The sequence below is a fragment of the Neoarius graeffei genome, chromosome 4 (genome assembly GCF_027579695.1).
Source record: "Neoarius graeffei isolate fNeoGra1 chromosome 4, fNeoGra1.pri, whole genome shotgun sequence".
Classification (NCBI taxonomy): Eukaryota; Metazoa; Chordata; class Actinopteri; order Siluriformes; family Ariidae; genus Neoarius; species Neoarius graeffei.
In genome coordinates this window covers 101,137,136-101,158,885 of record NC_083572.1, presented here as the reverse complement: position 1 = coordinate 101,158,885, position 21,750 = coordinate 101,137,136, and the positions used below count along the sequence as shown (strand labels likewise).

At 41.6% G+C, this 21,750-nt stretch overlaps 1 protein-coding gene across 1 annotated transcript in view; it reads right to left on the bottom strand.

The window, feature by feature from the left end:
- The window catches only part of trak2 (trafficking protein, kinesin binding 2), a 63,351-nt gene that overhangs the window by 28,482 nt on the left and 13,119 nt on the right, over nt 1-21,750 (bottom strand). Inside the window, 2 exon segments of the mRNA XM_060920053.1 lie at nt 9,402-9,545; nt 12,078-12,262. Coding sequence (XP_060776036.1) covers nt 9,402-9,545; nt 12,078-12,132 — 199 coding nt within the window. The 5' untranslated portion in view covers nt 12,133-12,262.

The window sequence follows — 21,750 nt, the reverse complement described above, 5'->3', positions numbered from 1 at the left end:
TGACCCTGCGCTGCAAACACAACATGAGGTCGATAGAGGACACAACCCCAGATCTTTCTCTGTACCAAAAAACACCAGGTGCCAAAATATGGCATGAGCACAGGTATACATGTACACTACTGCGGAAAAGTCTTCAGCACCCTATTGTTTTTTCATACAAACTTTGTTATAGATTTCTATTTTATGACTTCTACATTGAGTCAAAAACATTTGGAGTTCCAAACATCCGTTTTCCCAGCACAAAATTAAATCTCATCTCATTATCTGTAGCCGCTTTATCCTGTTCTACAGGGTCGCAGGCAAGCTGGAGCCTATCCCAGCTGACTACGGGCGAAAGGCGGGGTACACCTTGGACAAGTCGCCAGGTCATCACAGGGCTGACACATAGACACAGACAACCATTCACACTCACATTCACACCTACGGTCAATTTAGAGTCACCAGTTAACCTAACCTGCATGTCTTTGGACTGTGGGGGAAACCGGAGCACCCAGAGGAAACCCACGCGGACACGGGGAGAACATGCAAACTCCACACAGAAAGGCCCTCGCCGGCCACGGGGCTTGAACCCGGACCTTCTTGCTGTGAAGCGACAGCGCTAACCACTATTGAGGTATTTCACCTGACGTCACAGGGTCACGTGACGCCCCGGTGTCCACCATTTTGGACGGCAAGCTAGCTAATGTCAACAACATAGTAGCTGGTATGTTACTGTAGCAATATTTACGTTCAGTCATTTGGATGACTGTTAAAACCTTTCAGTCTCAAGTTTTTCCTTTACTGGATTTACTAGTTTACTGAGCTAGCGCGCCATGGCTCCGGGCTCGGCCGGAGAGCGCGCCATGGCTCCGGGCTCGGCCGGAGAGCGCGCCATGGCTCCGGGCTCGGCCGGAGAGCGCGCCATGGCTCCCGGCTCGGCCGGAGAGCGCGCCATGGCTCCCGGCTCGGCCGGAGAGCGCGCCATGGCTCCCGGCTCGGCCGGAGAGCGCGCCATGGCTCCGGGCTCGGCCGGAGAGCGCGCCATGGCTCCGGGCTCGGCCGGAGAGCGCGCCATGGCTCCCGGCTCGGCCGGAGAGCGCGCGATGGCTCAGTAAACTAGTAAATCCAGTAAAGGAAAAACTTGAGACTGAAAGGTTTTAACAGTCATCCAAATGACTGAACGTAAACATTGCTACAGTAACATACCAGCTACTATGTTGTTGACATTAGCTAGTGCTAACAGCTAGTTGCTAATACACTGCTACAACTACACCGACCCTAATAATACAGTTCTTGGTCATTGCCTGGTAACAGCAAATTTATAACGGGCCATGTCTCAACAGACTAAGAAGTTATTTCAATGACATTTAATAACATTTTGTTTATCCTGAGGACCGAAAGTAAATGAAAATGTGAACAAACCTTAGCTGTAATCAGATGGCGACCACCGGCTCCAGGGACGACCCGCTGATGTAGGCATGTTACCCAGCCTGACACAAAATATTTGTAGGTATCCAAACTCTTATACGCTTTCAGATCAATACCTGTGTATGGCGATGGGTTTTTAACGGCATAGGTATACAGATCATGTGGTCCGAAGTCAGGTAAAGACGAGGGCTTCGTGTACTTCTGTACGTCAGTGAACAATCCTGGTGGAAGCAGGTAAACGTCGTTCTCTAAGCCTGCTAACCTCAATTTTTGCAAATACCTCTCCCTCTGCTCGCCCTGTAAATGCCCTACGTCGCTGGATAGTGAAGGTGTTTTCTGCATCTCGCTCCTTTTTCTTTTATGTTTTTCGTTTGTCGCCTTCCTCGCATTCAAACTGATTCGAGCCGTGACGTCCAAAATGGCAGCGTCACATGACTTGGTCACGTGAGTGAAATACCTCAATACCACCGTGCCACCCCACAAAATTAAATGTTACAGAAAAAAAAAAAAAAGTTTGTATCTGAGCAGCATATTCCATAAGAGAGCACTTTTCAGATTTAAAAAAAAAAAAAAAAAAAAAAAAAAACACATAACGAAGCCTACTGGATTTTGGTGCAAAATGAAGAAGCGAGTGTGACAGTCAAAGTGTCCAGAAGAACTGTGGCTGGTTCTGGAAGATGCTCAGTAAAACCTACAGCTCATTTCCTTCCATATAAAACTGCGCTCACTGTACCAGAGACTACTTTTTTTTTTTTTTCCTTTTAAGCAAAGGGTCGTCTCACACCAAATACTGACTTTGTTTCATTTATTATGGCTTACTACTTATCGGGGGGGGGGGGTTATGTTGAAACATTTCATTTCATTATTTTTAAGCCATTTTTGGTCGACAGCATTTCTTTAAATGTGCCTAAGACTTGCACAGTACTGTATATAATAATTCATGAGCTATCTGGTTCAAACTGGTAGGAAATTTCAAACTAACATTGTACACTCGCTCAGATCCAGCCAAATGTTACCATTCGTGAAAGTAGCACAGCTACTGCAAGACTCCAAATTTCCAGTCTGACTTAACACGGAACCACAGGCGTCGTAACGACACTTTAAAAAATAATAATAATAATAATATTTGCAACCATCTCTCAGTCAGATGAGAACTTTCTTATAAGCATTTCTGTATTGCTTGTTCTCACTAATGGTAGTAAATATAATTATACACTCCATGGCCAAAAATATGTGGACACCTGCTACCATCAAGAGGCGCTTCTTCCCCAAACTGTTCCCACGTATTTAGAAAAACACATCTGTATAGAATGTCTTGGTATGCTGAAGCATTACACTCTCTCATCACTGGAACCAAGCGACCCAAAATTGTTCCAGCACGACAATGTTCCTGTGCACAAAGCGAGCTCCATGAAGACATGCTGTGTTAAATTTGGAGTGGAAGAACTCGTCCTGCACAGAGCCCCGACTGACCTCAACCCCACTGAACACCTTTGGGATGAACCAGAACACCAAATGCACCCCAGACCTCCTCACCAAACATCAGTACCTGATCTTATTAATGCTCCTCTTGTGGGTGAATGAAAACAAATCTCACTTAAAATAGGACATGGCACCAGACTTGCACCAAAGACAGGCCAAAGTGTACCGATTTTAATGCTTATTCCTCACCACTAATGCAAGTCAAAACACACACACACTACTGGGAGACCATGTAGTGTAACATGATGCATCCAAATACAAACACAAACTCTAACCTTCAGCAACAAAACAGTCGTAAAGCTCCTCATTCTGAAGGTGTAAAACTGCCATGGCTGTTGCTCCTCTCTTTCCAACTCTCTCTTTCTCCGTGTGTCTGTCTGGCTCTCCCTCCCTCCCTCGAGCCCGTGACTTTAGCCCTGGATCTGCTGTCAGATGTACTTAAGAGACCAGCAATAAATTCCTCTGACCTTCCCACACACACACACACTTGACATTGAATAATATGTATATAAATAGCAGACCTCAATGCACCATTTCATACACAGAACAGGGTGCACACACACACACACACAGTACATACACACACAACGAGCAGTGGAGTCCCATTCTTGCCTTCTCACAATCAGACAGAAGGAGAATATAATAGATAAAAAGCAGTTTAAATGACACAGAGCACATACATACCGTACATTACATACATAGCTGGTATAAACAAGCTAGCAGGGCTTTCAAAGATGAAAATACACACACAAAAGGTTCCATCTTCCACCATCCACATCAGATTATTTGCTGTTAACAAATGTGTATTAGTTGGGACTTTCGCGGAACCAATGGTCATAAATGTATGATCAATTGTATGAAGACTCGAGTCTGGGGCCGATTTCTTTCTTGCCCAGACTGTAGATTTAGTGCCACAGTTGCAGATGTAATGATCTTCAACAAGGCAGATTATCTACTCTCATCCATTTGTCTCACAAAATGCATGAGGAGAACGAAAAAGTACATGACTCAATATTAGGGCGTACACGGCAACCCCACTATAAGGAACTCTTACTATGAAATTTTGCAAATAAACTAATTTTGTCCCCCTCACCTTTAATGACGATGACTCAGTTTTTATTTAAAAAAAAAAAAAAACACATCACTGTCATGTCCACGTGCTCAGAGCATACAGCGCGCACCACAGATGATTACAACGCACACGCAGTACCATTAGGACTAATTACTATGCACCTGTTCCAGATTAGAGCGCAATCACAGCGTGCACTTATAAGAACTCTCTAAATACACAGACTTGGCGAAGTATACATGCTGTACCTTGCATCTCACGTTACCAAGCCTTGTACAGTGGCATGCAAAAGTTTGGGCACCCTTACTGAAAATGTCTGTTACTGTGAACAGTTAAGTGAGCAGAAGATGAACCGATCACCAAAAGGCATAAAGGTAAAGATGACACATTTCAGCGTTTTCTGCAGGATTTGTGTATTATTTTTGTTTTGTACAACTGGAGAGTGAAAAAAGAAAAGGAACACCATGCAAAAGTTTGGGCACCCCAATACATTTGAGTTCTCAGGTCACTTTTACCAAGGTTCCAGGCCTTAATTAGCTTATTGAGCTGTGGCTTGTTCAAATTCTTCATTAGGAAAGGTCAGATGATGCAGATTTCAAAGCTGTATAAATTCTCTGACTCCTCAAACTTGTCCCTAAAATCAACAGCCATGGGCTCTTCTAAGCAACTCCCTCGCATTCTGAATGAGAAGGCTACAAGAACGTAGCAAAGTGTTTTCAGGTAGCTGTTTCCTCAGATTGTAATGTTATTAAGAAATGGCAGTTAACAGAAACAGTGGAGATCAAGGTGAGGTCTGGAAGATGAAGAAAACTTTCTGAAAGAACGGCTCGTTGGATTGCTAGAAAAGCAAATAAAAACCCCTGTTTGACTGCAAAAGACCTTCAGAAAGATTTAGCAGACCCTGGAGTGGTGGTGCACTGTTCTACTATGCAGCAACACCTGAACAAATATGACCTTCATGGGAGAGTCATCAGAAGAAAACCTTTCCTGCGTCCTAGCCACAAAATTCAGCGTCTGAGGTTTGCAAATGAACATCTAAATAAGCCTGATGCATTTTGGAAACAAGTCCTGTGGACTGATGAAATCAAAATAGAGCTTTTTGGCCACAACGTGCAAAGGTATGTTTGGAGAAAAAAAAAAAAAAAAGATGCCAAATTCCAGGAAAAGAACACCTCTCCAACTCTGAAGCATGGGTGTGGATCGATCATGCTTTGGGGTTGTGTTGCAGCCAGTGGCACAGGGCACATTTCATTGGTTGAGGGAAGCATGGATTCGAATAAATACCAGCAAACTCTGGAAGCAAACATCACACCATCTGTAAAAAAGTCAAAAAAGAGGACGGGTCCTACAATAAGACGATGATCCAAAACACACCTCAAAATCTACAATGGAATCCCTCAAGAGCCACAAGCTGAAGGTTTTGCCCGGGCCCTCACAGTCCCCTGACCTAAACATCATTGAAAATCTGTGGATAGATCTCAAAAGAGCAGTGCATGCAAGACAGCCCAAAAAACTTGTAGAACTGGAAGCTTTTTGCAAGGACGAATCTGTGAAAATCCCCCAGGTAAGAACTGAAAGATTATTAGCCGGCTACAAAAAGGGTTTACAAGCTGTGATACTTGCCAAAGGGGGTGTTACTAGGTACTAACCATGCAGGGTGGCCAAACTTTTGCTTCAGGTCCTTTTCATTTTTTTGTAATTTTGAAAATGTAACCTCAGTCACTTCCATAACAGACAAAGAAATCCTGTTCGTGATCCTTTAACTCAATCAATGAACTGTGATAGTGACTCAGAAGGAGAACTTTGGGGTAAAGAGAATGTGCTTAAAATTTCGCATATAATGTGAGTGTTTGGTGTGACAAGTAGGTCCATTTCAGTATTGCCAACTTTTCAGTAGAATGAACTATTTGGATGTCTGCCAAGGAGTTTGTTATAGTAGGGTTCCAACGTAGTTAACTTTGCATTAGGACATTTGTGTTTCTCACGCTGGTTACCTAGCTTGGTATGAAAATGCCCATTAGCACATGGGGATCTTTTCCTAAAGCTAGCATCTCTGATACGTGCCATGTTTGGAGATTTTCTATAACACTAGCCTTTTTTTAAATGTCTAGAACTGCCCGTTTTTGTCTTTGAGCTTAGCAAATACAACCCTGATTCCAAAAAAGTTGGGACAAAGTACAAATTGTAAATAAAAACGGAATGCAATGATGTGGAAGTTTCAAAATTCCATATTTTATTCAGAATAGAACATAGATGACATATCAAATGTTTAAACTGAGAAAATGTATCATTTAAAGAGAAAAATTAGGTGATTTTAAATTTCATGACAACAACACATCTCAAAAAAGTTGGGACAAGGCCATGCTTCCCACTGTGAGACATCCCCTTTTCTCTTTACAACAGTCTGTAAACGTCTGGGGACTGAGGAGACAAGTTGCTCAAGTTTAGGGATAGGAATGTTAACCCATTCTTGTCTAATGTAGGATTCTAGTTGCTCTACTGTCTTAGGTCTTTTTTGTCGCATCTTCCATTTTATGATGCGCCAAATGTTTTCTATGGGTGAAAGATCTGGACTGCAGGCTGGCCAGTTCAGTACCCGGACCCTTCTTCTACGCAGCCATGATGCTGTAATTGATGCAGTATGTGGTTTGCCATTGTCATGTTGGAAAATGCAAGGTCTTCCCTGAAAGAGACGTCGTCTGGATGGGAGCATATGTTGCTCTAGAACCTGGATATACCTTTCAGCATTGATAGTGTCTTTCCAGATGTGTAAGCTGCCCATGCCACACGCACTAATGCAACCCCATACCATCAGAGATGCAGGCTTCTGAACTGAGCGCTGATAACAACTTGGGTCGTCCTTCTCCTCTTTAGTCCGAATGACACGGCGTCCCTGATTTCCATAAAGAACTTCAAATTTTGATTCGTCTGACCACAGAACAGTTTTCCACTTTGCCACAGTCCATTTTAAATGAGCCTTGGCCCAGAGACGACGTCTGCACTTCTGGATCGTGTTTAGATACGGCGGCTTCTTTGAACTATAGAGTTTTAGCTGGCAACGGCGGATGGCACGGTGAATTGTGTTCACAGATAATGTTCTCTGGAAATATTCCTGAGCCCATTTTGTGATTTCCAATACAGAAGCATGCCTGTATGTGATGCAGTGCCATCTAAGGGCCCGAAGATCACGGGCACCCAGTATGGTTTTCCGGCCTTGACCCTTATGCACAGAGATTCTTCCAGATTCTCTGAATCTTTTGATGATATTATGCACTGTAGATGATATGTTCAAACTCTTTGCAATTTTACACTGTCAAACTCCTTTCCGATATTGCTCCACTATTTGTCGGCGCAGAATTAGGGGGATTGGCGATCCTCTTCCCATCTTTACTTCTGAGAGCCGCTGCCACTCCAAGATGCTCTTTTTATACCCAGTCATGTTAATGACCTATTGCCAATTGACCTAATGAGTTGCAATTTGGTCCTCCAGCTGTTCCTTTTTTGTACCTTTAACTTTTCCAGCCTCTTCTTGCCCCTGTCCCAACTTTTTTGAGATGTGTTGCTGTCATGAAATTTCAAATGAGCCAATATTTGGCATGAAATTTCAAAATGTCTCACTTTCAACATTTGATATGTTGTCTATGTTCTATTGTGAATACAATATCAGTTTGAGATTTGTAAATTATTGCATTCCATTTTTATTTACAATTTGTACTTTGTCCCAACTTTTTTGGAATCGGGGTTGTACTTTTCTTTGGGGATTTTCTTCAGTGTTCGCCAGCTAGTTTTATTTATGAAATTTTCTCAAACGTCAGACAGTGTTCGGAAATTTTCTGTGATGTTCGCTAATTAGCTTTGTCTGAAAATATCCTCCAACAAATATTAATTTTTTTCTAAATGTTAGCTCGCTACATTTTGGTTGGATTTTAATTCTCTGCCGTTTGTTAGCTAACTCTGGGGGTGTTTCTATTACGCTAGCAAGTTTTTGGAAATTTCCAGTAAGGTCAGTTTTTGATATCGTCAGCTAGCTAGCTTTGTTTTACAACAATCTCTAACAAATAGGAATCTTCTTTAAATGTTAGCTCACTAGGTTTGGGTTGGATTTTATTCTTTTACTCTGGAATTTGCTGCCGGGTTCCTATTGTGTTAGCATGTTTTTGGAAATTTTCCATGATGGCAGTTTTTTTTTGGAAATCTTAGTTGGTTCACTAGCTAGTTTTGTTTATGTGTTTTCTCCAACATCAGCCAGTAAACGTTGTGAGGAATTTTCTATAAGGTTAGCTTACTATCTTTGTCTTAAAATATCCTTTAACAAACAGGGGTTTTTTTTGCTAAAAGGTTACCTAGCTGGCTACCAAGTTTTGGATGCATGTTACTGCTAGCTAACTTTTGGGGCGGTTCGGGAGTTTCTAATACGCGAGAAAGTTCTCTTTGGAAATTTTCCTTGATGCAGTTTTTGTTTAGAAATCTTCGTTTAACTAGCTAGTTCTGTTTATAGGATTTCTGTTATGTTAGCCAGGGTAAAGACACATTGTCTAATCAAAGTTCACAAAAGGACATATTAAAAGTTTCTGGTTGAAACTAAAGGGTTACAAATTTTCTGTTTCGCATGTTTGGTATTCAGAGGAAGCCAGTAGGGCAAGACAGTGATGTGAAACACTTACAAATAACTTCTCACCGGAGCTTTTTTATTTATTTTTTTAATTTTCTCTCCTTTTTTATTTCATTTTTCTTTTTTCTGTATTTGATGTTTGAGTGTTTTGTCCACCGGTTGTGGTGTAGCTCCGGACCCAGTTTTAGGCGTCGGTTCCCTCCAGGCCTTGGTTCGCTGTGCGTGATGCCTGTGCTCCCAGCTATGGACTGCACTGAGCTCGTTGCTCATTTTAACATCGTGGTTGTCCAGCGCTCTGCGCTTTAATGCTTGGCGTGATGTTCCGAGCGATGTTGCTCGGTGGCGTCACAGCGGCTGTGCAGGCGGCTTGGGACACGCCAGCGCTCTGCGTGGTGGTGCTTCTGTGCTCGCTTTGTGGATCCATGGCGTGGTGTTCGAGCGATGTTGCTGGCGGCGTCACGGCAGCTGTGCTGGAGATGTGGGACTTGTTTTTGTGCGCCTTTTGGTGGGACTGTGGCTGCTACACCACTGGAATGATATCCTGACTTCTATTTGGTGGACTTTTTTCTGCCCATTATTGTAAAGCGACCTTGGGTTTTGAGAAAGGCACTATATAAATTGAACTTATTATTAGAAAGAATAACCATTAAACCAGCATCTCCTTCAGCCTTTTCATTTCCTATCCATGTTTCTAATTTTCCACCAAATCATCATTCATGTTTTTGCATTCAAGCCGTCCATCTTTCAACTGGGCGGTTTCTAAAACCAGTTATTAATACAAAACAGTTCTCTGAACAAACACACACACACACACACACACAGATGACTCACTCATATAGCGAAACGTCTCCTCAGCTAGCAGTGGAGAGATGGAGCTATGTTCATCTGGAGAGCAGGCAGGAGAAACCATCCAGTCCTGAGTCTCGTACACATACACAGGGTCTGCACTGCTCACACACACACTACATCCCTCATCTTACAGGGGCGCGTACACACACACACACACACACACACACACACACAAAGGAAGGACATATTACAACCCTTCATAACTGTTTGATTCTTATCAGGACTCAGAACTGCACAGTATGAAAACTATAACCCAATATTTTGTTGTCCCCCAATACATTACAGCAGTGTTTCCCAACCTTTCTTGAGCCACGGCACATATTTTACATTCGAAAAATCCCATGGCACACCACCAAACAAAAATGTCACAAAGTGTGTATATAATCATCTCGTCTTAATTTACTCACAATTTACTTACTCAGTGTGAAACCTGGGCCTGTTTAGTTGAACACAAAGCTGATATACTCGCAGGAATTGAAAGACACACACGAAGATCTTCCTCAACAGCTCTGAGTCACTCTCCTTTTTTAGTTTTTATAGCAGTCATGCTTGAAAAGCCCAGCTCGCATAGATAGGTTGTGGAAAATCACCTTTTTTGCTTTCTTCTGACCTCTACTCATACTAGGGCCTTCATCTGGGTCAGAATTTTCTCCAGGACCCAGTTTGGATTGTGTACTTTTTCTTTTCAAATATTTATCCATCGCCATCACCGCTGTCACACCCGAAGCATTACTAATTCTATTGTTTGAACAGCAGGTAGATACACAGGTTAATTAGCTACCTGCTGCCATCTAGTGGAAGATTATTTAATCGTTCTGCCTGTCACTATACATCGCTGGCATAGACGAACGAAGACACATTATTTGCAGTAAATAAATAATTTTTGGAACAGTTAAGTGAAATTAGATAATTTCCCACGGTACGCCTGATGATCTCTCACGGCACACTAACGTGGTTGGAAATCACTGCATTACAGTACAACTGCTCCAAACTAATCAAAACAAACAAACTCACCTTCCCCTAACTTTACTGACTCACTCCTCTATCTTTAAATTAAATCAGAGTCCGAGCTGTCTGGCTGAATCACCAACAGCAAGTTAGCTGTGCATCAGGACATTTTCTAATGTTAGCTCACTAGCTTTGTCTGAAAATATCCTCAGAAAAGAGGGGGATTTCCCTCTAAAGGTTAGCTAGCTAGCTAGAATTTTACTTTGACATTTGCTAGCTTGCTTTAAGGATTTTCTCCCAGGTTAGCAAGATTTTTTTTTTTTTTTTAAATGATCTGTGGCACCAGTTTTTTTTATTTGGAAATCTTAAGTTTTGTAGCTTAGGTTTGTTTGAGGATCTTTTCGAATGTTATTAGCGAGGTTTTATTTGGAAATCACATTTGAGCTTCACCAAGTAGCTTTTTTTTTTGGACGGAGATTTTCGTCAACGCTAGCCAACTTTGTTTCAAGAAAAAAAAAAAAAAGTTCGCCAGTTTTTGTTTTTGGAAATTGTGTATGAGATTAGCCAGCTAGTTTCCTTTAGGGAGTGATGCTCATGTTGTTAGCGAGCTAGCTTTGTCTTTGGAGTGTTTCTATCATGCTAGCAAGATTTTGAAATTTCTCTTTGATGCCACTTTGCTAGCTAGCCAGTTTTGCATTTGAATTTTCTTGACTGTTATCCAGGGTTTGGACATTTCTGTCATGTTTGCTAGTTTTGTCCAAAGATAGCCTCTAACAAATAGGATTTATAATACTAATGATTAAGATTATTCTTCAAAACGTTAGCTAGGCAGCTGTTGGTTGGATTTTATTTCTCGGACAGTTTTTAGCTAACTTTTGGGGACTTTCTATAATGCTAGCAAGTTTTTTGGAAACTTTTGGTGCAAGTTTTGGTTTGGAAATCTCCACTGAGTTTAGCGCCTTAACTTTGTTTCGGAATTTTCGATAATCTTAGCCTATGTTTGGAAGTTTTCTGGGATGGAAGCGAGCTAGATTCATTTGAACACAAACAACTGGCTAGCTAATATTTTTGTGCAATGTTTCACTGCAAAAATGATGAACTTAGTAAGTGAAAACACCTTAAACAGTCAGATTTATCCGGTATTTCCATGCAAAATATTACTTTAAACTTGTAAACTTATTTCTAGAAATTTTTTTTTACCAATTTCAAAGTTGAAATCGTCTCATGTTCTACTGGCAAATCATTTTTCTATTCTGAAGCATGTATCGATAAAACAAAGCTGCATTCTCATGTAATGCCTCGGTAATCTTTAATATTCAAAAAGTGTTGATTAATTTTCTATAGCAGCAGTTTTGACAGTAGTGTCAGCTTTAATTCAAAATCGCCGGTCAATATTAACGTGCTCATTCCAATATCGTTATCGTTCCTATAGCAACAGATCATTCACAGTAAGTTTTTATTCCTTACCGATTGCTCTTTGTGATCAGTGGTCTATAATACCAATACAGAAACAACAAATTTAGTATTGTATAATGATATACCACTAACATCACAATCCCTAATCAACAAGCGTCCATCAGTTGTGGATGATCTGAGACACAGCACCGTCTTTCTGACTGAAAGACTGTTAATCATGGCTGGGTGAATATGTAGTTCACTGGGGCAAGAGATAAATATAGCTGCTGGCGCATGCATCTCACACACACACACCTGTTCCCACAGCAGTCTCCTTCTTCTCCGTGCTCATATGCTTCACTTCAAGCATCCTGATTGGCTGCTGGGTGGAGAGGGGCGGAGCTCCTCAATCACACCCTAGCACAGGATGGTGCGTTGGAAAAGGTTAATCATGACCTCACATCCTGTCGCGCGGCCACCTCATACACACCCTCATCCACCTGAAAGAGACCAACAACACACTGCAGGTGAAACGATAACGGCAGAAATGATAATGATTTTTAATCACCAGAGTGATAATTAAGTGATAACAGAAATGGATTTGTTTTACAGACGCTCCAAAAACGTTACATGTAACAATCAGAGGTGGACAGTAACGAAGTAGATTTACTCGAGTAAATCTACTGTAGTCCTGGAATACACTGCCAGCTCATATCAGACTGTGTGACAACATCAACACCTTCAAAATGACCCTTAAACAGTGGCTGAAAATAAGCCAGACCTGCTCCCATTAATGATCTTAATTTCCAGGTGTATATTGTGAACTTGGTTTTACTTTCTGTACTTTTATATGCATTTTGTGTTTGTGATGTACGAGTATAATGTCTGCATGTTTTGTGATGTTGAATTGTTTGTTTTATTGTTGTTTGGTTTATGATTTATATTGATGTTTTATACTGATGTATTGATTAATGTGCAATGTCCTAATCAAATAAATGGAATGAAATGAAAACTGTACTTGAGTACACTTTTTGAGTATCTGTACTTTACTCAAGTTTTTTTTTTTTTTTTGAAATTTATGACTAACTTCGGGCGGCACGGTGGTGTAGTGGTTAGTGCTGTCGCCTCACAGCAAGAAGGTCCTGGGTTCGAGCCCCGGGGCCGGCGAGGGCCTTTCTGTGTGGAGTTTGCATGTTCTCCCCGTGTCCGCGTGGGTTTCCTCCGGGTGCTCCGGTTTCCCCCACAGTCCAAAGACATGCAGGTTAGGTTAACTGGTGACTCTAAATTGACCGTAGGTGTGAATGTGAATGGTTGTCTGTGTCTATGTGTCAGCCCTGTGATGACCTGGTGACTTGTCCAGGGTGTACCCCGCCTCTCGCCCGTAGTCAGCTGGGATAGGCTCCAGCTTGCCTGCGACCCTGTAGAACAGGATAAAGCGGCTACAGATAATGAGATGAGAATGAGATGACTAACTTCACTACGTTTGAAAGACAAAATATCGTACTTTTCACTCCACTACATTTCTATCAAGGTCCTCGTTACTATGAAACAGCTTTGAAAGTGGATGTTTTTTACTTTTCTTTTCTAAAATGTGATGGGTTTTTTTTTGCAGGTGACACTGAGACAGCCAATCAGTAATCACTAGGGTCACGTCACGTCCACAGACTGGATAAAATAAAAGTTCAGTGATTTCTCAGCAGCGTTATTTAACACGATCAGTTGATGGCAGAATGGAAGGAGGTGGTTCTTCTGGGGAACGCACATTCATGGCCATATCTAAAACCCATATTTCAGTTTTCTGAAAGGATTAAAAAGTCGTTTTGTTTTAAATGTTTGCCGAAAACAAACAAACCATATCACAGCCTACAAAAACTTGCCGTCCGACCCGTCGAAGCATATCGAGGGACGTAAACGTTTTATTCCAAGAGAAAGCTTGCAGTGACATTGTGTGCTTTTAGAGCTAGCGATAACACTGCAAACGTAGCTATGCAGTCTGGTTAGTCAAATGACTTTCTATGGATTTGCCCGCCAAGCTGCCGTAGCCTTGTCCACGGCTAACGATAACACATAGCTAGTTAACTTGGACACTGTTAGTTAGCATGTAAAAATGGAGTTACGCTAACATGAATAACGTTAACTTATCTGAAGTCCTTTCAGAAATGTGTTTTAGCATAATCTTGCCAAAATGTAGAAATCTTTCTTTTCTAGTAACATTATCTACACAATATGATTTCGACTTTGAAAAGAGTTTGATAGCATGCAGGGCTTAATTTGAGCCGGAACATGACGGAACAAGATCCGTAACCTCCGTTGTCGCATCCGGCAGCTATTTTCATTTCATTCGGTGTTCCGGCAACTATTTAAATGGATCGGGTCACCTCCGTGACCATCACAAAGGGGAAAAAAAATCAAACAAATTAAATAAGTAAATAAAAATTTGCTTAGTGTGCGGTTTTGATTTTGATATCTGTTGTTGATTTCTCTCCTATAACATCCACAAAATCTATGCGAAAGGGGAAGGGGGGGGGGACATGGGGTGTATACTTCCGCTCAATAGAACACCGGGTTTTTTGTAGCCGTTAGCTTGTGCTGTGGAAAAAATGGCGAAAGCTTACTAAAATTTTTAAAATGAATTCTCCAACTTGTTTTGTAAACCCTTTATTTCTTAACTATTACTTGAATTGATTGCACTTATGTTTGCTGGCACTGCTTTTAATGAGCAGGAGAAAAACAGGGAGGGCTCGGAAAATGACCGCAGGTTGGAATCGAACCCGGGTCCCCGGATTTATGGTATGGTGCCTTATCCACCTGAGCCACGAAGTCCCGCTGGCACTGCTTTTAAATGAGTCATTTAACTCATGTCTTGTGTGATCTGATCTCCAATAGTGAAATAAACCAGTTGTGATATGAGTACAGTCTGTTATTTTAGAAGATAAATTTAATATAAAATTTAATATATAGCCTAATAAAAAATAATATTTTATAACATAATATCACGACATATTACTGTCTGTAACTATTCGTCACTAAAGCGTTTTCTAAGATCATAATGTCTGATATATATATATATATATATATATATATATATATATATATATATATATATATATATATATATATATTTTTTTTACACACACAATAGGCGTGTGTGCGTAAAGTTATAGTAAACCACCCCCCGCCTTTTTTTTTTTTTTTGAGTCGCCAGACCCACCCACCTCCTGTGTCCCGGGACCTCCCACTTCACAAATTAATAACTGCTAGCATGTCAGGTGGAGCTTCACTGACTAGCTAGCTTAACATTAAACCACCATGATGGCACAGCATGCGTTCATTTTGTGAATTCACAAAATAATCCAGTAGGTTGCTTCAGAGGCGTGAGGTTTTGTAAGCGTTGTGGCAATAATACAACAATGCATTGACAGAAAACGTACTTTTAATACTTCAGTACTTTAACTTAAGTAAAAATTTGACCGTACAATTTTCACTTGTATCAGAGTAACATTTGACCAGTGGGATCTGTACTTTGACTTAAGTAATGAAGTTGGGTGCTTTGTCCACCTCTGGTAACAATAAATGGATAAAAAGTAGAACATCATCTCATCTCATCTCATTATCTCTAGCCGCTTTATCCTTCTACAGGGTCGCAGGCAAGCTGGAGCCTATCCCAGCTGACTACGGGCGAAAGGCGGGGTACACCCTGGACAAGTCGCCGGGTCATCACAGGGCTGACACATAGACACAGACAACCATTCACACTCACATTCACACCTACGGTCAATTTAGAGTCACCAGTTAACCTAACCTGCATGTCTTTGGACTGTGGGGGAAACCGGAGCACCCGGAGGAAACCCACGCGGACACGGGGAGAACATGCAAACTCCACACAGAAAGGCCCTCGCCGGCCCCGGGGCTCGAACCCAGGACCTTCTTGCTGTGAGGCGACAGCGCTAACCACTACACCACCGTGCCGCCCAGTAGAACATCATTCAAGAAAAAAATTAAAAACTGCAAATATCTCCAAATTGTTGTGGTGTAAGAGGAATAAAACACTTCATGACGTGCTGCTACGGGAAAATAATCAATGTCAGGGTGGTAAGAGTAACTCCATTTCATTACACCACTCGGTCGTTGATTATTTTCCTAAAATGGCATGCACCGCTGGGTTTTATTCTGCATTTAATTCAATTCCAAAGGCAATAATCGTGGTGACTTGTGCAGCCCTGATTAGGACTGAATGCTTGAAAACAAAGCGAACACATTTGGGGGAAATCTTCTACTCAGACAATGTTTCTGTTATGACTCTTCTCTCTCTTTGTTCATTCTCTCTCTCGCTCCCTTCATCTCCCACTCGGTGACATTTATCCATCCACAGCTGTGTATCAGCCAAACAATCGTCCAGCTCTGTGTGCAGGCGCATGTGCGAGAGCTCCCAGAGTCGGGGTATTTCCTGTTTTTGAAGTCTTACCATAAGTCACTGCCACGAGTTAGAAGAGCCACAAGCAGGAAATGATGTCAGGAGCGGTAAAGAAAGGAGAGTGATTTGTGGGGAAGGGAGAGAGAGAGAAACAGACAGTAAGACAAAATGGACACAGAGAGAGAGAGAGAGAGAGAGAGAGAGAGATGGACTAATAGAGAGAGAGCGTAATAGAAAGAAACAGAGATGGAGCTGAAGAGATCACTAGCTAAACAGATCTAGAGAATGAGAGACACAGGGAGACGCCGCCTGAACACACACACACACACACACACACATACACACGAAAGAGGAACAACTGCTATTTTTGTAAATATGTTCAATCTTTCTCATTCATACAGGACGTTGTCAGTGTAGCTCCATGATGCCACTCCCAGACCTTAAAGTGCATATCACGGGTAAATTCAGGCGCAAGATCAGTGTAATTCTCCTATTTTATATTAAACTTTGGTCAAATATCTGTAACATTCTGCATTCTCTGCAAATTTTGTTGTTACCTTGCGCAATACCAGAAAAATTCAGTTGAAATCGAGCCAGTTGAGTTTAATTGTTCCGCCTCTGAAAAAACTTGGCATTTGGATTTCCCGGCAAACATTGATTTTCGTGACGTCGCGTGCGGGACGCCTCCTTCTGAATCCTACGTCAGCGCTGGTTTGTTTGTGAGAAAACGACCTGGTGGTTTTCTGCAAATTTCTTCAACATTATCAGGTAATTATTAAAATGGTTAACAGATGCATCATAGGAGGGTGCAGCAACACCAATCTTGATGGGATTAGTACTCATCGTTAGGGCTGAACGATTTTAAGAAAAAAATTGAATTGCGATTTTTCTGGCAGATATTGCGATTTCGATTTCAACCACGATTTTTTTTCTTTAAATCAAGTTTCAGTGCAAATTAATACAATGAATTCCATAAAGCTAATGCAAGAATGAAAACTGAGGTCAACAGATTTCGAATGTAGGCCTGTTTATTAACATTGAGTGCCTGAGGAACAAGTTATAATAACTTAAAATAAAAAGAGAGCCATCTTTAAGTAAACTTTTGCTTCTTTTACTTTTCCCATCGACAACATATCAGACATAAAAAAAGGTTGATCAATGGCTCAGCAGCATCAAAATATTGCACTTTTGTAAAAGAATGTACATAAGCATTATAAATTATAACTAGAGCCAACAATTCCCCTGTGGGAAATAAGAGTGATGCAGTGGCTGTAGCAGTCGCTATTGCAGGGCCCCTCCCTCCTGTGTGTGTGAGAGTGAGCGAGCAGCCCCTCCCCCACCCACGCGCTCAGACACAGAGACAGAGAAAGCGCAGTTTCTCCTCACAGTGCTCCCTCCAAACAACGGGGATTTACACGAAAACGGAAAGAGATATTCACAAAATTCTTTCACACTGAGTGCCACAAGGCTTTCCTGAACGTAATTTGTTTTGTCTGTAGTGTAAAAAATGAGGACAATTTATTGACGATACAAAACATGGGTCAGTTTAGGAGCACTGAGAAAAACCGCGGCTTTGACGATCCCAAAATCGTGTTGTCTGAGATCGCGATTTTCGGTCGAAAACGATAGATCGTTCAGCCCTATTCATCGTTTTCCAAAAGACCAGAAAATGAGAGAGAAATGGGAGCGCTTGGTCTACACAGGCTGTGCACTGAAACCGTGCAAAGCTCGCGCAGCCTGCTGGCGCTTCCGCAGGTGACGTCACGAATCTGGCTCCAGACTCCCTTGGGATTTTTCCAGACGTGTTTTATTTTATTTTTTTCTGCTGTAAACAGACGGCCTTGTGCAAAATTACCCTTCTGGATGAGTGTGTAAAGGGACAGACTTTCATAAAAAAAAAAAAAAAAAACACGAAATTGGTCCAGAACCTGCAGTGTTCCCAATCTCACATCTGGACCCTAAGTATCACAGGACACACCACACCGATATGAAACTGATGTCGTCATAGCAACCGAGAGAACACTTTGCCAAACTCTAGAGTGATTTAAGACAATCTGTGGGTTCAACACATAAAATACGTCATCAAGTGGATCAAAAGATATCTGGGTAGCTCTTCGGTAATGGAATTATATTCACAGCAAAACGTAGTAACTTTTTTTTTTTTTTTAATTGCAGCCCTCAAGATAATGGTATTAAATAAAAATTTCACACTGTATGGGGCATCTTTTGACCCTAAAAAAAAAAAAAATCGGAAAATTGGCTGTTTAACTCTGAACACAAATCTTTTATGAGAAAAGTCGAATAGAATTACATCAGAAAAAAAATTGAACTTCCATTTCATAAAATTCAAACCGAGATTTCTCCGAAGCGACATGATTATTCTTAAAATATGGTTTTCAGTACATTTTGCCTTGGATTCCATACTTTAGCAACATCACTGAGCTGACAAGTTAAGGCAATCTTAATAATTTCGTAATTCTGGCCTTTCTGCTGAAGAATTACCTACAAACAGACCCCAATCCAGAGGTTTAGAACATTAACCAGACTTGACAGCGACAGTGTCGGATCAGCAAATCAATCATTGGCCCAAGCTTCAGTAAACAGTTTATCCTGGTCAGGGTGGATCTGGAGTCTTTCACCAACATACACGCCAATTCACTTTTGGAAGGTAGGAGAAAACCACATGGTCCATGTTACTTCAGTTCCCCAATAATCAACTTCAGTTCCTACATGCCATCAGTTCCCATTTATGCACTTGCTACACACCCTCAAGAGATGAACAAGTGACGAGTGAGACGACATTCTGAGGTTGCTTCTCTTCCTTCTTAAAGTCTGTCCTACTCAAAATTCAGCACAACGCAACAAACTGACGACTTAATGATGAGCCGCATTGGATATAAAACATCTACACACCCCTGTTATCAATTACGTAACTCGATTTAACCCCAATTAAAGACCACCTCTTTCTCTAGGATTTTTTTGGCATCATCTTGGTTTCATCTGACAAAGCTGGATGGGATTGGAAATGAGAACATTAGAGGGACGGTTCATGTACAGTGGTGCTTGAAAGTTTGTGAACTCTTTAGAATTTTCTATACTTCTGCATAAATATGACCTAAAACATCATCAGATTTTCACACAAGTCCTAAAAGTAGATAAAGAGAATCCAGTTAAACAAATGAGACAAAAATATTAGACTTGGTCATTTATTTATCGAGGAAAATAATTCAATATTGCATATCTGTGAGTGGCAAAAGTATGTGAACCTCTAGGATTAGCAGTTAATTTGAAGGTGAAATTAGAGTCAGGTGTTTTCAATCAATGGGATGACAATCAGGTGTGAGTGGGCACCCTGTTTTATTTAAAGAACAGGGATCTATCAAAGTCTGATCTTCACAACACATGTTTGTAGAAGTGTATCATGGCATGAACAAAGGAGATTTCTGAGGACCTCAGGAAAAGCGTTGTTGATGCTCATCAGGCTGGAAAAGGTTACAAAACCATCTCAAAAGAGTTTGGACTCCACCAATCCACAGTCAGACAGACTGTGTACAAATGGAGGAAATTCAAGACCATTGTTACCCTCCCCAGGAGTGGTCGACCAACAAAGATCACTCCAAGAGCAAGGCGTGTAATAGTCGGCGAGATAACAAAGAACCCCAGGGTAACTTCTAAGCAACTGAAGGCCTCTCTCACATTGGCTAATGTTAATGTTCATGAGTCCACCATCAGGAGAACACTGAACAACAATGGTGTGCATGGCAGGGTTGCAAGGAGAAAGCCACTGCTCTCCAAAAAGAACATTGCTGCTCATCTGCAGTTTGCTAAAGATCACATGGACAAGCCAGAAGGCTATTGGAAAAATGTTTTGTGGATGGATGAGACCAAAATAGAACTTTTTTGTTTAAATGAGAAGCGTTATGTTTGGAAAAAGGAAAACACTGCATTCCAGCATAAGAACCTTATCCCATCTGTGAAACATGGTGGTGGTAGTATCATGGTTTGGGCCTGTTTTGCTGCATCTGGGCCAGGACGGCTTGCCATCATTGATGGAACAATGAATTGTGAATTATGCCAGCGAATTCTAAAGGAAAATGTCAGGACATCTGTCCATGAGCTGAATCTCAAGAGAAGGTGGGTCATGCAGCAAGACAACAACCCTAAGCACACAAGTCGTTCTACCAAAGAATGGTTAAAGAGGAATAAAGTTAATGTTTTGGAATGGCCAAGTCAAAGTCCTGACCTTAATCCAATCGAAATGTTGTAGAAGGACCTGAAGCAAGCAGTTCATGTGAGGAAACCCACCAACATCCCACAGTTGAAGCTGTTCTGTACGGAGGAATGGGCTAAAATTCCTCCAAGCCGGTGTGCAGGACTGATCAACAGTTACCGCAAACGTTTAGTTGCAGTTATTGCTGCACAAGGGGGTCACACCAGATACTGAAAGCAAAGGTTCACATACTTTTGCCACTCACATTATGTAATATTGGATCGCTTTCCTCTATAAATAAATGTCCAAGTATAATATTTTTTGTCTCATTTGTTTAACTGGGTTCTCTTTATCTACTTTTAGGACTTGTGTGAAAATCTGATGATGTTTTAGGCCAGGGGTGTTCAAATTGATCCATAAAAGGCCGTGTGGCTGCAGGTTTTCATTCCAGCCATGCAGCAGCATCCTGATTTGGCTTATTCAATCAACTGACACACCCACCCTTTAATCAAGGGTGGGTGTGGCTGCAAGTATGAGACTGTGTGAAGACAGTTCAGTTGATTGAATGAGCCAAGTCAAGTGTGCTGCTGCATGGCTGGAATGAAAACCTGCAGCCACACGGCCCTTTATGGATCAATTTGAACACCCCTGTTTTAGGCCATATTTATGCAGAAATATAGAAAATTCTAAAGGGTTCACAAACTTTCAAGCACCACTGTAGGACGGCTTGGAGACAAATACCCCTTTTCCACCAAATCAGTTCCAGGGCTGGTTCGGGGCCAGTGCTGGTGCTGGTTCACAACTCGTTCAACTTGCGAGCCAGCTGAGAACCAGTTTGCTTTTCCATAGCTCGTGGTGTTAAGGGAAGCCACATCATTACGTCGCTGTATACGTCAGTTACGCTGCTACGTTTGCATAAACCTTGGCGCGAGTATCGAAGCAAAAACAACACAGAAGAAGCAGCAGCAACAACAGCAATAATAATAATAAATGACTTCGCGTTTGTACAGCTGCTGCTTCTCGTCGCTTAAAAATGGCGACCTTTCGCGGTCTTGTTATTGTTGTTGGTCTTAACAACTCCGCCCCCCCCCCCGCTGACGTAAGCGGTTCTTTCCTCTGGCCCAGCAGAGAGTTGGTGCTAACCTGGAACCGGTTTTTCTGGCCCCAGAGCCAGTTCTTCGTCAGTGGAAACAGAAAACCCGGTTCCAAACTAAGCACTGGCTCCGAACCAGCCCTGGAACTGCTTTGGTGGAAAAGGGGCAAAAGTGAGAGAGGCGAGATTGATATGGTTTGGAGATGTACGGAGGAGAGATCCAGAGTTTATTGGGAGAAGAATGCTGGAGATGGAGTTGCCAGGTAGAAGG